At 24.2% G+C, this 21,622-nt stretch overlaps 5 protein-coding genes across 5 annotated transcripts; 2 read left to right on the plus strand and 3 right to left on the minus strand.

Moving 5' to 3' along the window:
• Positions 1-1,369: 1,369 nt before the first annotated feature.
• Positions 1,370-5,581, minus strand: PCHAS_0827600 (tetratricopeptide repeat protein, putative; the record flags this gene model as incomplete). Its single annotated transcript, XM_735729.2, has 1 exon — positions 1,370-5,581. The coding sequence occupies one exon, from the start codon at positions 5,579-5,581 to the stop codon at positions 1,370-1,372; it is 4,212 nt and encodes a 1,403-aa protein (XP_740822.2).
• Positions 5,582-8,576: 2,995 nt separating this feature from the next.
• PCHAS_0827700 (conserved Plasmodium protein, unknown function) lies at positions 8,577-12,810 on the plus strand (the record flags this gene model as incomplete). Its single annotated transcript, XM_016797930.1, has 3 exons — positions 8,577-9,252; positions 9,408-12,516; positions 12,681-12,810. 3 exons carry the CDS (start codon positions 8,577-8,579, stop codon positions 12,808-12,810), a joined length of 3,915 nt encoding a protein of 1,304 aa, XP_016653833.1.
• A 517-nt stretch (positions 12,811-13,327) lies between these two features.
• Positions 13,328-15,769, plus strand: PCHAS_0827800 (glutamine-dependent NAD(+) synthetase, putative; the record flags this gene model as incomplete). Its single annotated transcript, XM_740340.1, has 1 exon — positions 13,328-15,769. One exon carries the CDS (start codon positions 13,328-13,330, stop codon positions 15,767-15,769), a length of 2,442 nt encoding a protein of 813 aa, XP_745433.1.
• A 101-nt stretch (positions 15,770-15,870) lies between these two features.
• PCHAS_0827900 (conserved Plasmodium protein, unknown function) lies at positions 15,871-19,128 on the minus strand (the record flags this gene model as incomplete). Its single annotated transcript, XM_740342.2, has 1 exon — positions 15,871-19,128. One exon carries the CDS (start codon positions 19,126-19,128, stop codon positions 15,871-15,873), a length of 3,258 nt encoding a protein of 1,085 aa, XP_745435.2.
• A 1,014-nt stretch (positions 19,129-20,142) lies between these two features.
• PCHAS_0828000 (replication termination factor, putative) lies at positions 20,143-20,984 on the minus strand (the record flags this gene model as incomplete). Its single annotated transcript, XM_016797932.1, has 3 exons — positions 20,143-20,301; positions 20,397-20,702; positions 20,802-20,984. The coding sequence occupies 3 exons, from the start codon at positions 20,982-20,984 to the stop codon at positions 20,143-20,145; spliced, it is 648 nt and encodes a 215-aa protein (XP_016653834.1).
• Positions 20,985-21,622: the final 638 nt, after the last annotated feature.

Genomic DNA, 21,622 nt, shown 5'->3' on the forward strand with positions numbered 1-21,622 from the left:
ATAAAACTGGGAGGGTATATATGCATATTTTTTTTTTTATTGAGAAAACCAAATAAGAGAAAAAATAAAATAACCACATATATTATATACTCAATATAATTTAGCATAACTCATTTTGTAAGTTTTCAATTTTGTTAGTTTGAATTTTATAAGATTGAGGAAAAAAAGAAGAGGGGAAGATAAAAACGAAAACGAAAAAAATTAAAAAAAAATAATTATGTAACCCTAGCCACTTAAACTGATTGCACTAGAAAAATACACGATCTTTTTGCAATATAAAATATTTATTTTTTATTAAATGGTTGTAATATTTATAATTATTTATATATATGCGTATGCATTGCAACTAATTAGTGTTTCAAATAAAATACTTATCATATTATTGGGCATACTGTATAAGGCTTATAAAAAAATGCTTTACCATATAAATATTATTATATTTTTTTTTTACTTCCAAGAATAAAAGTAAATAAACCAAACCTATATTTAATAATACAATTGTGTAATCCATATTTATTATAAATATAAGAACAAGTTTTGAGATATTTTTTAAAAATTGAAAATATGTAACTATTTAAAAATTGTTCAAAAGGTTGTTAAATAAAAAAAACGAAGAAAAAATTAAAAAAAAAAAACATATACACATATTAAGCAAATACATATTAGAAATAATCTGGTTCTTATGAAATTTCGAATTATTAATAAAAAATTTTTATGATAATATAATCAAATAAAAGGTGTGTGCATATTTGGCACTTTTTATTTCCCTTCTCCAAATTGCTTATACTTTTCTTCTGTCTCTATCGGACTTTTCCCAATATTATATATGTACAGATAAAAAAGTAAGAAACAAATAAGAAAAAATATTTAATTCCATTGTAATATTCGATTTTGCTAGCACTTATAAGTTTATGTGTCTATACAAAGCCACTCATTGTGCAGCCCTTTATCAGGGCATGTGCATACAACTTTAATTCGCAAATAATTAAAGAGTCAGCAAAGTTTCCAACCTTCCGTACATCATACACATGCAAATGTGTATGTACGTGTGTCACATTTTTTGCCTCACCTATCCACGTTGTATTATTTCACCATAAAATGGTTTTCTCAAATGAAGCAAAAAGGGTTTATGGGTCCAAAGAAACTAAATGTATTTACATATGCTTACTTGTTTTTGCATTTTTGATTTCCTTACAAAATAAACTAATACAATGCTGTCCATTTTTACGAGCATTCATATTTTTTATATTCTTCATGAGCCTCTTTCAAGGGTGTACTCATTGGGTAGAGAAAATAACAAAATGATGAAAATCTAATTTTAATAGAAAATATACATATGTATGTTTGTTTGATGGGTTGGCTATTTTCTTTATTCCATGTTTGTCGATGATGGCCACTTAAAATCGGGATTAGGTAAAAATTCATCACCAAGAAATGTATAAGAAATTAAATGCGGAAATATGGGTTGTATTGTTTGTTCATATTTATGTAGTTTACTAGCTAACTCAGATATAGTAATATTTGTAACGAATCCTGAATTAAATTTTTGAATTAGGTGTATACAAAATTGATAATAATTTTCTAAAGGATGAGTAATTAGACATCCTAGCATATTTAAATGTTTAAAAAATAATAAATCTTTTGTATTAAGTGCAAACTCATTATTTTCAACCCTTGGTATAACACCAATACCTATATTATAACTATTATTTTTATATAAATTATTATTACTATAATAGTTAGGGTTATTGAGATATTTCATTTTGTTCATTTCGTTAGGAGTGCAATATCTTTCTCCTTTTGGAGACTCTTGTTGAATGAAATGATGAATATTAAATATTTCACCATTTTGCATCATATACTCTTGTGGAATAATTATTTTAACTTTATATTCATTAAGCTTATAATAATCTAATACTGTTTTAATTCTAAAAATATCAAAATATTTAATATAATTACTTTTATATCTCGTTCCAATATTTTTACCATCTATCAAAACGACCTTTTTATTACTTTCATTTAAATATGCATTACTATTCAATATATTTAAATTTATTTCAGCTCCATTTTTATTTCGATACCCTCCTAACACATCATTGAGCATTTTTTCATATGTGTCATTATTTATTTCGTTATAATTGTTGCTATTATTAATCATTGAACCTTTGAAGCTGTCATGATAACTGTCTTTTTGTATTTTGGCATGTCCTGAAAAAAAATTCGAACTTTTCTGACCACAAACATCGCTTAAAATGTGTTCTCTATAATTGTACAGGTCTTCATCATGATTAGGTATGCTATTATTTTGTGCATAGATGTGGCATACATCTATTTCCCTTTTTGGTGTCTGTCCATTATTCGGACTTCCATTTTCACGATATGCTTCGATCATATCAGTATTATTATTTTGTTGATTTAAATCAAGTTCATCATGCTTATTATCATCTATAAATTTATTACTTAATGAAGTGTGTATATCTGCAACTTTTTTGGGATCACCCAAATTGTTTAAAATAGTTTTAGTGCTTCTACTATCGATACCTTCATAATCCTCAGATGCTGTATCATTGGTAGCATAACCTGAGGTGCTATTTCGTGTGTCACTTTTTCTACGACTTTTATGAGAATTAACTTGATTCGAATTATCAGAGTTGGTTATTCTTTCGATTTTCGAATTTTCCGATTCAGATTTGTCATCATTATCATCACTATGCGAAACATCTGCAGTATCCGTTTTACTATCCATATCATCAGATGTACAACCTGTATTTTTCGATTCGTCTTTTATTTTTTTATTTGCAATTATGCAAGATACTAATGGGTCGTTAGCTGCTTCCTTATTTTGATCATCTTTAGAGAGCATAGTTATATTTTTTATCACTTTAATTCGTTTTGAATTATTTTTTTTAATATTTGTTTTTAAATATTCTTCGTTGGTTTGTTTTAAAATTTTAATTTTACCTTCTTCAGACATTTTATTTTTGTTCCCCATTTTACTTTTATTATTCAAAATTGAATAAAATCGTAATATCCTTATTTTGTCTTCTATCTTATCAATCTGATATATATTTTCTTCATTATTTTCATGATTAGAAAAATATTTTTTGTGCTTATTTTTATCTGGCATCAAACTTGTATGATTCATTTGAGACTCTTCATAATGCTTTGTTTCGTTTTTTTTCTCTTTACTTTGAATTCCCGAATAATCGCTACAACTATCATGTGATGTGCTTACATAGTCATTACGTAATTCAGAGTGTCCATACAAATTGTTATAGCTATTTAATTTGTTATCATGTTTTTCTTTCTTATCTGTACAAATTGAATTAGACTTTCCAAATATCGATTTTTTTAAAAATATAACATCTTCTTCATCAGAGTTGTCTAAATCGCTTGATTCTTGGAGAGAGTAAGAATTTACTTGACTATTGTAACGTTTTGGCAATCGACCTTTTTCATTTGAGAATTTCAAATCATTTAAAAATGGATAGACACATGAATCTTCATCGAGTACATAATACAACAAACGATTATCAAATTTAACATCTTCTTTAATTTTTATACTATATATCAAATCTTTAATACTATGTATAATATCACCATTTTTCAAATATTCTTGATCATTATTTTTGTCATATATATTTTTTTCACAATCGTTCTTCTTATTATTAGAACAAGAATCAGCAGTCGCTTTTTTCTTATAGTACTCATGATACTGTTTTATTAAATTATTTTTTTCTTCATTGTCTTTGTTATCTAGTTTAGTTATGTGTTTGTTGTTTAAACTTGTTTCATTGTTAATCCAATATATTACATATACAAATATTGATAAATATTTGGGATAGAAATTATTGTAAAAATATTTACATGATAATAAAATTTCGTGAATTAAAATAAATGAAAAATATATTTGCTCGTTTTTATATATATATTTATTTATATTAACAGTTCCATAAAAAAAGGTGTCTATTTTATTTCTTTGTATCTCATACTGATTAGTAATAATATATATGATCAGACTTAATAAAGTAAAAATAATAACAATAATATTTTTAAAGATTAAATCATTATCTATTTTATTATGATATTGAATTTTGACATATTTATTTGTATAATACATAAATTTATTTTTTTTCTTTTCAAATTTATTCATATCAATCTTTGAAAATAATAATTTTACAATTTCAAAATAACTAATATAAAATTTTACAATTGTTTCTTTTAATTCTTTATATAAATCATTTTTTTTTTTTTTAATATATTTTTTTTTAGAAATTTCCATTTTTTCTTCTTCACAAATTCTTCGTAGTAATTCTTTTGTCGTTAGTTCTTTCTTAGATCCTTTATTCCTTCGATGTCTACTTCTCGATTTTCTACCTTTTGTTCCATCACCTATACAAGTATGCTTACTCCTAAATGATTTGGTACTATTACAAGTATCATTATCATTTTCACTACAGCTATCATCGTTGCTACTACTATAAGTTCCACTATCATTTCTGCTATAACTATGGACATCACTACTACTACATGTTTCAACAGGGTTTTCTCTACCACTATTATATTGGTTGCCTTTTCTATTCTCAATGGATTTAGACCTTTTTTTTATGATCTTTTTTTCTTTCTTATTATTCATACATGTTTGATCACTATTGTTCTCTGTCTGGTCTTTATCACTCTCACTATTTTCATCATTAAACGTGTAGGCATCCATAACGAATTGCAAAATAGCTTCTGCTTTATTTTTTTTATTTAATATTTGTTCCATATAAACAATGATCGTATCCCTATTTTTGGATGGTCGACATGATATTAATGATAAAAAATAAAAATACAAAGCTTTTATAGGATTTGTACCTGTATATAATAATGCTAGTTGAGTAAATAAATAACCATTATATTTGGAATAATATAAAGATCTATAATAATTTATATATGAATTAAATTCATTTTCTTTCTTATCTTCATTAAAAAATTGACGTTTATACCTAAACAAATCACCAAGAAATTTAAATGTATTACATATGCATTCTCTACATATTTCTAAATTGGTATGTAATCGTTGAACCTCCTTACTTTCTTCATACTTATCATTACTATATATTGTATAAAATTTATCTATAACATTGTTAGTGTAGTTATCGCAACTAAATGGGCAAATACTTATGTCTTCTTGAAGTATATTTATATTATATAGATATTTCAAAAATGACATATTGTTCCTTTTGTGGGCATGTTTCTTTATATATAATATATAATCTAATTTTCTTTCATCATATATTTTAAATGTATTAATTAAAATATCTTTGAAATATATACAAGCATCATTAATGTTTATGTTGAATACTAACATGTATTTTTTATAAGCTTCTTTTTTGCTACTTTGATTAGAAAAATTTGTAATTTTGTTTGCTATACTTTTTATATCATAATAAAAGTAATCCATCCATATGACATTTAACGAACCTTTTGATTTTACATTGTTATTTCTTAGCATTTCAAAAAGTTTATCTTCCTCTTTTTTTTTTCCAATTATTCGATCACTCTCTGTTGTATTAGTTTCACACAATTGTCTCCTCATTATTAAATTTGTATAACCCTTAAATTAGGAAAATCAATCATATAATGTGTATTCCCTTATGAAAATAGGTAAAGCACCTATCCAAATGCTCATCTAGGTGCAATGAACCTTCTATATCTACGTGAGTATATCTATCTTCGTATTCCTATTTTCGTTTGTGTTGCACTTTTTTGGGTATATGTGTATATATACCCTTTAAAAAATACTATCTTTTTTTTTTGATTTACACACATTTCTACTACGATATTATATTATGGAAACTTTGGGTTCATCTGCTTTTTGATGTATCATAAAATATTCCTCTTCTTTAATGAAAAAAAATAAATTTTTTGTATACTTTTTATGGTGTACTTTTTTGGTGTGATTCAAATACACAAATATGTGCGCACGAATGTATTATTCGAAAATTTTGCTTTTATAATTGTTCAAAAATATATTTAAAATATTATTATTTTTTGTTTCATAATTTCCAAAACAAAATTTAGCATAATAAAATATGCTAGAATAGATATAGCGTGGTAAAAGTATATTAGTGAGACATTTGATAATTTGGTCGATCTTCCAAATTAATCATATGCTATTTAATATCATAAATGAATACAAATCTTATAGACTATAAATTAATTATTATGGAATATAATGTAAAAGTATTTCTTTATATTTGGCTTTTTTTGATATATTTTTTTTATATCATCATTTAATTATGCTTTCTATGAATTGTTTCAAAATACAGCATATACATTCATACATAGATATAATTCATAAAAGTGGAGTATTGCTTGAATTGTTCTCTTGCATATTCCTAATTTATATACACAGTGTATGTATTTTCAATGATATATAAAATTGGCAGTGCATTTTTTTTCTGTTTTTTTTAGCAAGGCTTATTATATATTTCCATAACAGAAAAATACATTTTTGTGCGCAGCCAAACGAGTACTTTTTTGGACTCCTTTAAATAATTGCACATAATGTATAATATAAATATATATATAATTTTTTAATACTTTTTAATATCAAAATATTCTCTACAAACATTTATTTGCTTTGCAAAGACTTTAATAATGAAATTAAATTAAAAAATAAAATATATAAAGCATTGTTAACAAAAAAGGTAGGCTTTGGGAAAAAAGGCGATATAGTGTATTTTTTTCTCGTGAAATAATCATAAATATATAGAAAAAATAATTAGAAATGAAAACCAAGAAAACAACATTAAAAATATAAATTGAAATTAAAATATTTTAATAAAATATTCTTTTGAAGTATTTTAAACAATTATATTATTCCACTGTCTATAAATATATTTTCATTTCCATTTATTATATATTTTTTTTTGTAAAGATCAAACTTTCCCCCATTTTCAACTTTTATAATAACACATTATGCCCATAAAATTGTAATATAATTATGCCGATATATTAACTCTTTTATTATATATGTATGCTTTTTTTATAGCTAGCTTTTATTTACTATATTTTATTGCAGTGAGCTATTATTTTATATTGCTATGCTTTATTTATATTTAACTCCAAAGAATACGATTATGCATAAAAAAAATATAGCTAAATTGTTCATAATATTAATAATTTTGCATATTATTTATGACATTATATTAGCATTATATAGGCTGTTGTTTTTAAAAAGCCGTTTTAAGTGCAAGCTCGCTATGTGCACACATAATATATATGCACATATAAAAATATAATTTTTTTTTCATAATTAAAAAAACATTAGTTGTACATGTAAAAGTGTCTTGTATTTTCATATTTCTATATTTCAATTTTGGCCTTTTGACGAATATTTTTTATATACAATATATTGAAACTATTATATAAAATTATGGGTAAGCAATGGTAACTTAACATATTAATTTCGAAATTAGGAAAGAAAAAAGGCAAAATAAAATGTCTATTTAGCTAAATAAATATTCTTTAATGCTTTTTATCACTCTTATTTACATAGAGAGCTTAGTTATGCTTTTAACACAAAATAGGTGTTGTAATGGCTCATTTATAGAATGTGTATAGATATAAATGTATGTATCCATTTCGAATCTATCAACCCAAAATGGCATACCACGGTTTTTAAAATGTATTCCTGTTCATATTTTTTTTTCTTTTTTTTTTTTTTTGCAACCTCAACTAGCTATTTTTCTTCCATAATAATATAAATTAATTTTGAAGTATGAAAAAAAAACTATTTATACATAGTAATATAGCTATTTTATCTTCAAAAAAAAACATATAACCAATAAATTCATATGGTCATATTTCATACTATGTAAATATTTATATTATCCTCAATAATATGTTTTAAATAAATAGCACAAAATTGTACACACACACTGTAAATGTGTATAGATAATTGGAGTTTTCATATTTTAAATGATTAAAATAGTTTAACAAAATTAAGTATAAAATAACTATTATATGTTGTATGAAATTTCTTTATTCTATTATCCAAGTGATAAAACAAATAAACTATTTTATATTATTCAGTTAGCATCACCTTTTAAAAATGTTTGTATTTATTATTAATTTATTTAAATTTAAATAAAATTTCGTAATTAAAATAAAACTTTTTGATTTAATTCGCATTGAAAAATTGAAAACCTTTATTTTATATTATGTTGCATTATATTTTTATTTATCATTATTATTTATTTATTTTATAATAAAACAAGAAATCCATATATTCATGTCTACATTTTGAATACACTTTAGTTGGCCACTTGTTCTATGGCATATTAATTTGTAATAACTATTGTTTATAGTGATTTGTTATTTTTTATTTTTATATTCTATATTTTGTCATGTTATTTATTTAAATAAAAATGTTTGTTTTCTTCATGTCACTATTTATATAGCTGAAAATATGTAGATTTGTGTTGATTTTATGCTGATTTTTTTGTGTGCTTTTAAATGACATCACTTTGTTCTTTTGTCTACATTTGTATATTTGTTCCGTTTTTTGTAACATTATAGTATAAACAATGAAGAAGTCAACTGATTATATAAATTTGTTTTTCATAAACTCTATTCATTCGTTAATTTTGTTGATATTTATGTCTATTTTTTTTTTTTTATTGGATGGAATAAACACATTTGAATTTATAAGCATTCAAGAAAGAATAACCCAAATGATATGGTGCACTTTTTTTGTTTTACAAATAGGACTATTAAAAATAGCAGAAGTTTTTTCAAGCAACCCAAATCCAAAACATTTTATTTATATTAATTATATGCTAGTTGCATATCTGCTTTTGGCACCATTGTCATCATCACTTTTATTTACTTCTGCTTTATCATGGATAAAATCTATTTGCTTTATATACTCCTTGGGATTAGTAACCTCTATTAGAATAAGAGAATTATTGCTTATTTGTTTAATTACATTTTCATCTGGGTTTATACGCTTTTATCATAGTTTCGCTGATTCCACTGTTGTTTTTTGCTTCATTGTATTATTAGCAGCACACCTTTCTATACCTATTATAGCTCATATTGTATTATATTTTTTGGCTAAACAAATAGCTTATATTAAGCAAAAGCCATTACGAGCTTTTGACAATATTGAACCATATTTTAATGAGCTAGAGAAGCGAGCCGTTTTGATAAGAAACAATTTGATATACGGCCAGCAGAATAATATCAGTGTAGACATTTTAGGTAAGAAAATAGAAAAAAAAGAGGGACAATACGAGGCTTAAAAAAATAAGAAGGCATCTTATCATTTTTCATGTCACATAGATTTTGTTCATGGATAGATTAATGTAAGTATATAATTAAAAATTAACATTTTTTTCCATTTTTGCACACATCAGGAAACAATTTATTTGAATATGAAGTAAATGACGGAATAAAAAAAATAAAGACAGTAAACAAAGTCGGATTATATTCCTATGAATCTGAATGTAGTTTAAATAAAATTCAGTGTGAAACCCCTTTTGATGTTAGTGATGTAAATTACTCGAGTTTTCATTCGTTTCATATCGAAATCGAAAAAAACGCTTTTCAAAATGAAGAAAAATTTATGAATACAAAAAAAAACACAAGAATATCCAATACGAGATCGTCCAGTATATCTATGGATAAATTTGTTAATAGCGAAAAGGGATATAATACAGAAAATGATAAAATAAGAACGAAGGATAAAAAGCGTTCAAAAAAGAATGCAAATAAAATTGATAAGAAGGAAAATAAAAACTGGACTCATGAATATGCAATGGACAAAACTGATGATAGAAAATATTCATTTTTGGATAAACATGGGTCTGTTGAAAAAAACCTAAAAAAACTGAGTAACATGAAATTATCCAATATAAATAAATTAGAAAGTGATCAGATAAATAACAATATAGAAAAAATAGATAGCACAAAGTTTAATATATATAATAATAAAGTTGTACAGAAAAATTTTTCTCTTTTGCGTAATGGTTTAGTAAAGTTTAATAGGAAAAGAAATATATTACTTTCAGAGGAGTTAAAAAAAAAAATAAATTATATTTATTTTGATAAAAATGGGAATATAAAACAATCTAAAATAATACCCTTATATGTTTTAGAAAGACACAATTTAAATGATGTTTCAAAATATTTAAAAAGTGAAAAATCAAAAAATAATGAGGAAAATAATTATTATTATCAATTATTTACGCTTCTCAATGAAAACCAAAAATTATTTCCAAATTCTAAAGGTAAACAATATACGAACTTAAATTTGTTAAGTAATGTAAAAACCGTTGAGAGTATCCAAGATATGAGCATCGGTATAGACAAAAATCGCCATAAGCATAAAAAAAATCGTAAACAAAATTTATCGATAAAAGACAAGGATAATAATAATTCAAAAATAATAAATATTTTTAATTCAGATTTAATGAGAATACTTGAAAAAAGAAAACAGTCTAACTATAAGTTAAAGGCAACTTCAAAGAGTGGGAGTGCTGAATCTGATAAGGGTAGCTACTATAATGAACATAATAGTAATACGAATGGTGAGTCCAAAGAAATTATGAAAGAAAATAGAAAAAGTACAAGAATATTTTATCTTATCAATCATGATGAAACAGAAGAGCAAAACGAAAATGAATATGAATGTTCTGATTTTATAGACGAGAAAAAAAATATAAATAAATTTCATAGTCTTTTATCTAATAATATTGGAGATAATTATTTGATAAAAAATAATCATAAATTTTATATAAATAAATTATATTCAAAAAAAAATACATTATATTCCGAAGAGTCGAGTTCCTATGCATCTTCATGTAACTATGGTTTTTTTGTCGATGATGCAGCAGATAATTCCGTTGAAGAAGAGCATGTAGAAAGTGATGAAAATAGTAAAAGCGAAGAAAATAGTTCCACCAGTTTAAGTGCAAGCCCAACTATTAAAACGGTTTGTAAGTGCAAAAAGAGTATTTTAAGGGGTGAGAGAAAACAAAAAAAAAGTCATAAAAATGCTGAAAATAACATGTATGAAAAAGTAGGACATGAAAAAAAAGAAACGAATTCAATTACACAACAAGGAGGTAATAGCATGAATAGTAAGAATGGACAAATGGATAGAAATGTGGGCAAATGTTGGGTTCGAAAAAAGAAAAAAAGTTTCTATTTTGGTGAACAATCAAAAAGCAGCTATGTGTTTAATGAGAATGTCAATAAAGATAATATTGAGACTAGCGAAATAAATGATGAGAGTTTGGTGAATTATGATGCTTTTTATAAAAATTCGAAAGAGAATGAGCAACTGAATAAGAAAGAAATCAAGCAGTATCAAGACAAAGAATCATCAAATACATGGGGTAGATGCTTAAGTAAAAAAGATAAAAATAAAAAAATAGATATACAATCAAGATGTTATCAGACATTACTTAGCAAGAGAAATGAATCAGATATATTATCAAAAAAAAAACATTTTTTTAAATTTTATGATTTTATATCTGCAGATTATATGAAAAATCCAGATAATGCTGTAGGAAGTAAGAACAAAACAATTTTTGATTATGTAAAAATGGTTTTTTTATCTTTAAATTGTATTCGCCATATTTTTGAAAAAATCAAATTATGTTATGATAAAAATGGAAGTAAGAAAAAATATTGGGAAAATTATAATGACGTTTTTTATAAATCAGAATGGAAATATAGTATGCAAGACAATGAATTAGAATATATTTTAAATTACAAAAATTTTAAAAGTTGGTATGATTATTGGGTTAAAAATATTTTATTTAATTATTTTAAAAGAACTCGGATATTAATTTTAGTCTTGTTAATACTAAATGTATTAATAGTTTATTTGCAAATGCATATATTTTACTTTCTATTCAAAAATGAGAAGATTAATGAGAATGACAATTTTAATATATTACATAGGATTGATACATTTATTCGATTTTATATTGAAAAGGTGTTTGGATCGAAAGCTCAAATGGATGTATCCACTATAGACAATATTGTAAATGAAGATGTTTTTAACACGTATATATATACAAGAATACTGATGCAGCTAGCTATTAATATTTTACTTGCCATTCCATCCTTTATAATAAAAAGCAGTAGAAATATAAATATATTACACATATGTTCAATTTTAAATTGTTTAGTTAATATATTTTTTGGAATGATAGATATAACTTATTCGCTAAATGATAAAATATATAATACCCAACATATATATGAAATATTAAACCATTTTAATGTTTTTGATATATATTTAATTGGAAAATTGATAACTAGTATATTTATAATTCCATTTATTATAAACTTTAATGAAGCCAGAACATCTATGCTAGTCTATTTTAGTTGCTTTTCGTATATAACTACTTTTTACTATTCCTTTAGTCCGCTCTCATTTTCAATCAAGCTAATGTTCATAACAAACTTTATCCTTATTATTGCAATTTCCATGGTGACAACTCATTTTACCAGGTACGTTCGAAAAAGGAGATGGACCAGTTCGTAAATGGGCTTGCACGCTTGCCTCGTCACATTTTGTTGACATTTTTTCAATTTTTTTCAATTTTTTTCATATTTTTTCAATTTTTTTCAAATTTTTTCAAATTTTTTCAAATTTTTTCAAATTTTTACCTTAGGCTGGTAGCGAAATCGCGGAAAATGCTGTTCGTTAAATATGTGCTGCCCTATTTCATTTACTTAACATTTTTAAGCACGAGTATGAATATTCATAGGGAGGTCCAAGATGGAAAGAAGGAACAAACCTAAGGGCCCTTCATTTTGTTTTGCTACAAAGCATGCGAATATGTGCTATTATTTTTTTTTAATTTATTTTTGTCATTTTTGTTTATATTAAATCGGAAGATTCTATTTTTTTGTGATAATTATATACTGTTTATTTTTTTTAGTTTTATTATCCTGAAATTGGGACTTATTTTGGTACAGATGCTGTGCATGTTTATGTTCTTAACATATTTTCTTTATTGTTTTTTTCACTTTTTTTAGACTTATGAATATAAAAAATAAACTATAGCAGGACGTAAGGTGCAAAATATTATGATGGCTTATTTTGTTTCGAATTTATTGCAAAATAATATGTGCATGATCTATTTGAAAAAGTAATAAATTATTTAATGAGTCTGCTATTTATCATTTTAACAATAATACCTATAAGTTTCGATAAAAAATATTTTTTTTAAAATTTTGTTATATTTATGTGTATACTAAGTATGTTTATATATTTAAAAAATATTGAGTTACTTATTATTTATTAAAAAAGTTAAGAATGAAGAATAGTATAGGGTTGAGTTGCTGCTCGATATATTCGAGTCCTTTAGATTATGAAGGAAATAAATTAAAAATAATAGAAAGTATAAAACAATGTAAAAAGTTAAATTGTAGTATAAGAATTGGAGGTGAATTAGAAATAACTGGAGTAAGTTGTAAAAATAGTTTTAAAGGGATTGAAGACATTCATGAAAATTGCTGGTTAACATTAAGTAATATATTAAAGGAAAAGTATGAAAATAGTAACATAACGGATGATATATTATGTTTTATTAGTATGCCTATTTATTTTAAAAAAAAATTATATAGTTCAGAAGTCATTATATATAACAGTCAAATTATTTATATATCACCTAAGGAAAATGTTGAAAACAATGAGCAGTCGATGTATTTTTCATCATATAATGGGTTAAGTCACGAAAATGCGAAAAGTGATGGGCAAGGTTCCATTATTTTTTCGAATAGTAATGTTAATATAATTTCTAACAATTTTGAAACCTTTCCATTACCAAAATGTATTCAAAATGTAACACAACAAAAAGAAACATATATAGGAAAATGTATAGTAGAATATGATGGAGTAAAAATAATGCATACATTTTTAGATGATTTAATTAGTATAGAAAGAAATGAAACTATTGATGACAGAATTGATATATTTAATAAATGGGATCCTGATTCGAATCATAGTATTAATTATGTTAATGAAAATAAGAAAAATATTTCTCCCTTTGAAAAAGAGTACACAAAATTGACCACTACAAATCAGATAAATTTAGAATGTGTTGATGTATTGCTAGTAAATGGGTACATAACTAATGAACTTGAATTATTTAAAAAATATTTTTCAGCATTAATGAGTTTAACAAAAAAATATCCACATTTAACTTTATGTTTTAGTAACAATTTTGGGTGTGATAATTATTTGTATATGTTTGATGGATTCTCATTTATCGCGAAAAATAGCCAAGTTTTGACAAAAAACGGAAGATATTCATTTTGTGAGGTTCAAGTTGCGTCTACCAAGGTGGAAATAGATTCTAAAAGGGGTGAGAGCAAAGTTGGAAAGGAGCCCATTTTCACATACAATAAAGACATACCTTTATCTATAGAGTGCTCTAAAGATACCTTATCGAAAAATCTTCTTGACATTTTTAACATAAATAAGTATGCAGAAAGTAATAAAAATTTAACAGAATTATTTAGAAACCATCATTGTGATGATATGCAAAATGATGGGGAATCTAAAACAGAATCTCATTCTTGTTACATTTTTAATGGAAAAGTAGAAAGATTACACAATATTTATGAAGAACTAAGTTTTAATTGTTCTATGTTTTTATGGCATATTCTACACTTATCAAAAGCAAAAGGTTTTGCTTTAGCACTGTCTGGAGGAATAGACTCAGCCTTCTGTGCATGCATGGTATATGTACTATCAACGATGCTAGAAATTCAGATGAAAGAAGTTGACGATGATACCAAACATGACGACATAAATAAAGAAATGTTTTCAAATAAATTAAAAAATCTTTTAATAAATAAAGCATGTAAAAAAAGCATTTGTAATCAATTATTAAACACATTATCTATGCCATCAAAAAATAATAGCCCAGAGACAAAATATTTTTGTGAAGAGTTAAGTAAAGCCATAAATTCGTATCATAATGTTTACTGTATAGATGATATATATAGTTTTTTTAAAAATGCAGGAGAAAATTTTTTAAATGAAAAACTAAAATTTAAATCTGAAAATGGAACTAGTTATCATGATTTATGTTTACAAAATATACAATCAAGATCAAGAATGGTTATGTTATATTTTTTTAATACATTAATTTGTCAAAAAAAATATGCACAATATAATATGTATAATGAATTTTTAATAACATTAGCTACTGGAAATTTAGATGAATCTATATTGGGTTATTTTACAAAATATGATTGTTCATCTGGTGATATTGATATCATTGGAAATGTCAGTAAAATTTTAATAAAAGAAACTATGTGTTATATAGCTAATAGTCCTACTTTTGATCTTCAAATTTTAAATAAAATAAATTCATATTCTCCAAGTGCAGAATTAAAACCATTGGAAAATAAACAAATTGATGAAAATGAATTAAACTTAAAATTTGTTGAAATCAAATTATTAACTATTTTAAAAAATAAATTTTCTTTAGGTCCATCTTCTATGTATTATTATCTTTCCCAATATTTTTGGCCAAATATGTCGAAATCCGATATATTTGATAAAATTCAAATATTTTTTACAAAAATATATAAAAATATTCACAAACTTTTTATCCTTCCACCTTCCTTACAAAATGAATCATGTGCTATTAATATGAACAATTTCTCAAACTTTGCCACAATCGATTTTGATCAAATGAGACAGCGATATGGTATTCCAAAGGACGACCAAAAACCGAGCAAATAAATAAGCCCGAAATAGCCAAAATTGCAAGAGTACCACAAATCGATACCCCTTTTTATGTACTACATTTCTTTTCTTAATTTATCCATCTTTACTACATATTTTTATAAAAAATTTCGTTCGAATGCCATAACTTGATCATTTATTATGTCTTGTAAATTTTCATTTTCCTTAGAACTTTCTTCATTTAAATATTTTTCAAAAATAAAATTATCATCCTCACTTAGATTATGTACATCATCAAAATTAATGGATGTGTTCATAATTTTTTGACTTATTAATCTATCTTCTTTATTTGAGCTTGGTTCTGTTTTCTTTTTCACATTCCCAATATTACTATCAATTTTACTCACACATTTCTTTTTCTTTTCGTTTACTATTTTTGGTTTATTTTTATCATTAACACTGTTCTTTTTTTTTGTCTCTATAATGTCTACCTTACCCTTATTTCCATGTTTTAAACTCTCTTTTGTCTCCCGTTTGGTATGGATATTCGGTTTGTTTTTTTTTTCTGACCATCCATATGCATCTTCTCTACTTAATGTACTACCTATACGATTACCGCTTGCCATTTTACTTCCTGTTTTATTGGCCACAATTTTGGGGACACTAAGTTTTGATCTGTTTGAAGGGACGTGATAATCACTGGCATTTTTCATTTCCGTTTTCTTCAAAATGGTGGGATGTTTTGGATTTTTTTCTTTCCCTTTGATAATTGTATGATTATTTGATTTTATTTCTCCCCAATCTGCAGTTTTAGTTGAACTTTTTTCAAAATTTTGAATATCGACATCCGAACTATTATTAATAGATACAGTTTTATAATTATTTGATGATGTAACATATTCATTAGAATTTGGTATGTCTTCATTTTGGCTAGTTAATATAGCTTGACTATTTTTATTTCCGCTAGCTAGCTCACTACTGCTATTTCGATAACTTAGTGAGTCATCTTTATGGCCATGTATATTATTAACATAAGAACATTTTTTATTATTCGAATGAGAAAAAGAAAAAGGAAACATATTACTATTTGTTAAATTATTATTTATGTTAATAATGTTTTTATTACTTTCATTTAATGATGAATTTTCTTCTTTATTATAATATTCATATATTTCATTTTTTGACGAAACATAATTTTTACTATCCCCTTCAGCATCATCATTGAATAGGTACTCCATCAAAGGTACTGTTCCACCAGTTCTTTCTATTCCTTCTTTTATATTATTATATTTATAAAAATGTTTATTTTGGTGAGCTATATTTTCATTTTCTTTATCATAGTAGATATTAAAATTATCTGTAACATTTCGATTGTCCTTAAAGGGATCTGAATACATATTTATAGAATTTGTAAAATTATGTCCATTATTTAGTTCATTATAATTTAAATTCTTTATTTTGTTAATTAGTTTTTTAATATGATTAAATGTTTCTAGTTTAACTTTTTTTAAATTTAATAAATTATTATTTTGTATAGTGTCTAAATTTAGTTTTCTTATTTGTTCAGAATAATCGGAATCAAATATATGATCATCATAATCACCTGTACAGGTAGATGATCCTTCGGATAAATCATATGATTCCATATCACTATTATTATCATTGTGTAACCATTTTTTCCAAATGTTTAATTCTGCATTTGGATATATATTTTTTTTATCAAACTCTTTTGTTTTCGTTATCTCAATCTTGTAACAATCTATATTACAAGTTTTTGTATTTAAACTGTCTATATCTATACATAAAGGCTCAGTATATTTTTCGAGTTCCTTTGTAAAATTATTTATAGTTGTATCATTACTAAAAGAGGAAACATCAGTTGATTCAGTCATATAATCATATTCAGAACAATTATGATTTGATATATTTGAATTATGCTTATACTTATTTTTGTGTATGCATTTTCCAATATAATGATCATCTTTATTTTTTATTTCATTTTTTCTTTGCAATTTTTTTTTATAATTTTTACTTTTTCTTGGATATTCACTTCTGCATCTTAAATATTGTGATCCTAAAATATGATTATTTTTATCATATATTTCATCTAGTGAACTATTGCAATCTGTTCGATTATCATGCCATTCAGTTTCACTAAGACGGTTTAAATCTATGTTACTTCCTTCGTTAGAAATATTTGATAAATATCCATTATGTTTTCGATTATTTCGTCTATATTTATAAACATAAACTTCATCATAATCAGAATAATTTTTGTCACCTCTTTTTTTATATTTTTTTTTTCTTTTATTGATATGATTAACAAAAGAATTATTTCTAACGAAATTAACACTTGAACTAAAATAGCCATCGTTTATATGATCCGTTTCGTTATAAATATATGAATGTCTATGACGACCATACTTATTTAAATGTTTAAATGGACTAGCACCATCTGTTACAACATCATTGCCTTCGTCTATTTCCTCCTCTTTAACTTCGTCGCCATTTTCAGTACTGCAATTAATTGGGTTAGCTTGATTGTTTCCTTTTTTATGTGAAGTAATGTTCATGCCACATTTGTTCAACCCTTTTTTATGCGCATATTTTGATTTCTCCCCGTTTTTTTTTAATTCTTGAATAGATTGATTTTTTTTTTTTTTTACATTTTCCTTGGGGTTAGAATTACTAAGTGAATATATTTTTTTCTCTCGTTCTCTCATTTTTTTTAACCTTTCTTGATATTCTATTTTGACCTTGTCTAAATTCCGTGACTTAAAACTATTTCTTTTTTGTTCTATCTCTTCTTTAGATAATTTAAATTTGTTTAAATCATTTTGATTGCTATCCCATTCATTCGCATGTTTCACTGGTTTTACTTTTGCACCTTTTACAATTTCATTTTTTTTTTTTTTATTATTATTTTTTAACAATGGGATTAATGGTTTGTTATGATATTTTTTCAATATTTCTGTATTTCGTTGTATCACTTTTTTTTTGAGATATTTCTTTGGATCGTTATTATTGTTATTATTATTATTGTTGGTGTCGATTTCTTTTAATTCCTTATCATTTGTGATAAAGTTGTTTATATCATTTTCTCCATTACTTAAATCGGTTACATTATCTTGTTTTTTGCAGCTTTCCCTATAATTTGTTACTGCTTTATTATAAAAATCGTCAACTAGCGAATCGTAACTGCTATCATCACTTTTATCATTTTGTAAAAGGTTGGCATGGTCTATTAAATTATTATTGTTAGCAATTATATCTGCTTCTTTGTTATAATCATTATTGTAATTTAAACTTGTTTCTTTTTCATTTAGCTTTTTCTTTTTTTCAATTACATTCTTCTCATAGTTCTTTATAATCCCAATTGCAATATCACTATAGTCACTTTCACTAAATGCTTCCATTTTTGTTTTATAAGAATACAAAAAAAAACATAAACATACCAAACATTCCCTGCCTATTGTGTGTCCATATGAGCATATGCTATATTATATGCATGTGTGTGTGTATGTATTCCTATTCATTTTAATTAAATAGCCTTTTTAAAAATTAAAAAAAAGTCAGCTAAATTTTATTTTTATTTATTTTAAATGGCTAGAAAAAAAAAATAAAAAAAAAATAATAGTTACTTTGTATGCATGTTCATATTTTTTTTGCTATTTTTTTTTTTTAATTTATATCTGTTAATAATTTTTTCGTTCTTTTATATTATGTTCATAATTTTTTTTCGCTTATTATGATTTTTATTAATTATTACTTTTTATCTTTAAGTTAATGAAATTACATCTAAAAAAATTATAATTAATTTCATTCATATTTTATAAAATAATACGTAAAGCTTATACGCATCTCAATAAAAAAAAAGCAAAAAGAATCTACTTCCTTTGTATATTTTATTTGTTTCCAGCGATTTTATAAGCGAACAGGAAATAAAATATAATCTAAACATGCATATTTGCATAGGTATATATATTTAGGCTTTAATTGAGAATACTAAAAATGGCGAGTTGTTTCAAAATAAGACAAAAAATAATTAAAATGCATGAAATGTATATTATATATATAAATTAAAAAAACATTTTTAATATACATTAAGAAGATGGTTATATATTTTTTTATTTTTACGATAGCGACTAAAATATATTAAATAAGTATGTAAATGTATGTGTGACTAATTTACTTCATTTCATTCACCGATTGTTATATAAACTGATAATGTGTTTCCATTTCGTTGATTGTGTATTACTATAGAAGTTTTTCATGAACAATAATATATATAGCATGAGAATACTAGCGAGTTCTTTTTCTTCTTAAACTTTTTTCGAATTGGTGTATAGCTAATCATTTCGATAATTCACACTTTTAGTATGATATAAAATATTACTAAAAAAATGCACAAATATAGTGTAGTATGTTCTTTATTTATTTTCATGGTATGTTATTTCCTTTTTGTCCTTGTCCAGTTTTCGTTTTTTAATTGTTTTTCTTTTTTCTTCAAGGGCATCTTCATCATCTAAGCCAATTTCAATGACATCACTTGGCTTAAATTTTCTGTTGCAAACTATGCAAACATTTTCCTGAACACGTTAAGAATGTTGAGAATGTTGAGAAATGTCTTACACAAATAGAGACAGATATGTAATATGCATATATGTATAGCCATTAAAATTACCTTTGAAATATTAACTTTGTTGAAAACTTTTTTTGAAAAAATGCATCCACAGGAAAACAAGCATATAGCACCGGAAGTTGAATTGATTATTTCGTTTGAAATCAAACAAACTAATTTATTATCTTCATTTAATTTATTCTTACAGAGAACTAAATCTTTAAGGGAATCTATATGTGCAAATTTTTCATATAAATCTTTTTTTCGTTTTTTTTTATTTTGTTTCTTAAATAGAATTAATTTAAAAATATTTTCTTTATTATATAAGTATCCAAGACGGCAACAGAAAAATGGTTCTGTAAGCAGTTCCTGAAAAGAGCAAAATGAATAATAGGGTAGACAATATATATTTATGTATACACATGTATAAATATATTATTTGTAGATTGATAATTTTATTTAATTTACTTGAGATATAACACAATGACTAAAATAATATTCCTTCAATTCTTTTTTATTAAACTTATTATGGCTAACTGTAACTAGTGTATTTTTTTCATATCCTAAACTTCCTGTATTTTCTCTTAATCTTTTATTTTTCATACGAACTAAATCTACTCTTTGAGGTAAACTTCCCCCATCTCCTCCCATTATACTAAAAAAATTCTTTATATACTTTTTGATAAATTTAAAGTTTTTTTTTTTATAATATTAATATTGGAATAATTATTGTCCTTAGCTTTTCTATCGCTACAAATAGTCAAACTGGAAATTTTGTTATCCAGTATTTGGCAATCATATTTTTTTTTTTTTTTTTATTTTTTACATATTTGTGTATTATTCCCCTATAACAATAATAGTACAATAATATTTGAAGGGGAAATATATTATGAATAATAATATATTGATGGCATAGGATTAAAAAATAAATCAAATAATTATTTTATGGTATATAAAAAATGTATTCCCCTATTTAATGTTGCTTATATGCATATATTTTTTACCATTATCAATTAAAAAATATATATATATAATATTTTTAGGATGTGAAGAGAATTCATTTTTTTTATTCATGTAATTGTTAAGGTAATAAGATTTTTCCGGCAATTTATTATTTTGGGTATTTTATTTTTTCTTTATTTTGTCATATTAATTTTGCCAACTGTGTATTTATTATTTTTTTTTTTTTGTGAAATGAAAAATATGGCTATATTTCCCATTATAAACAGAATAGCCAAACAAATGAGTTAAAGCAACTTTGAATAAATACTAAAAAAATATTTTTAGGT

This window comes from Plasmodium chabaudi (genome assembly GCF_900002335.3).
Source record: "Plasmodium chabaudi chabaudi strain AS genome assembly, chromosome: 8".
In the NCBI taxonomy this organism is placed as follows: domain Eukaryota; phylum Apicomplexa; class Aconoidasida; order Haemosporida; family Plasmodiidae; genus Plasmodium; species Plasmodium chabaudi.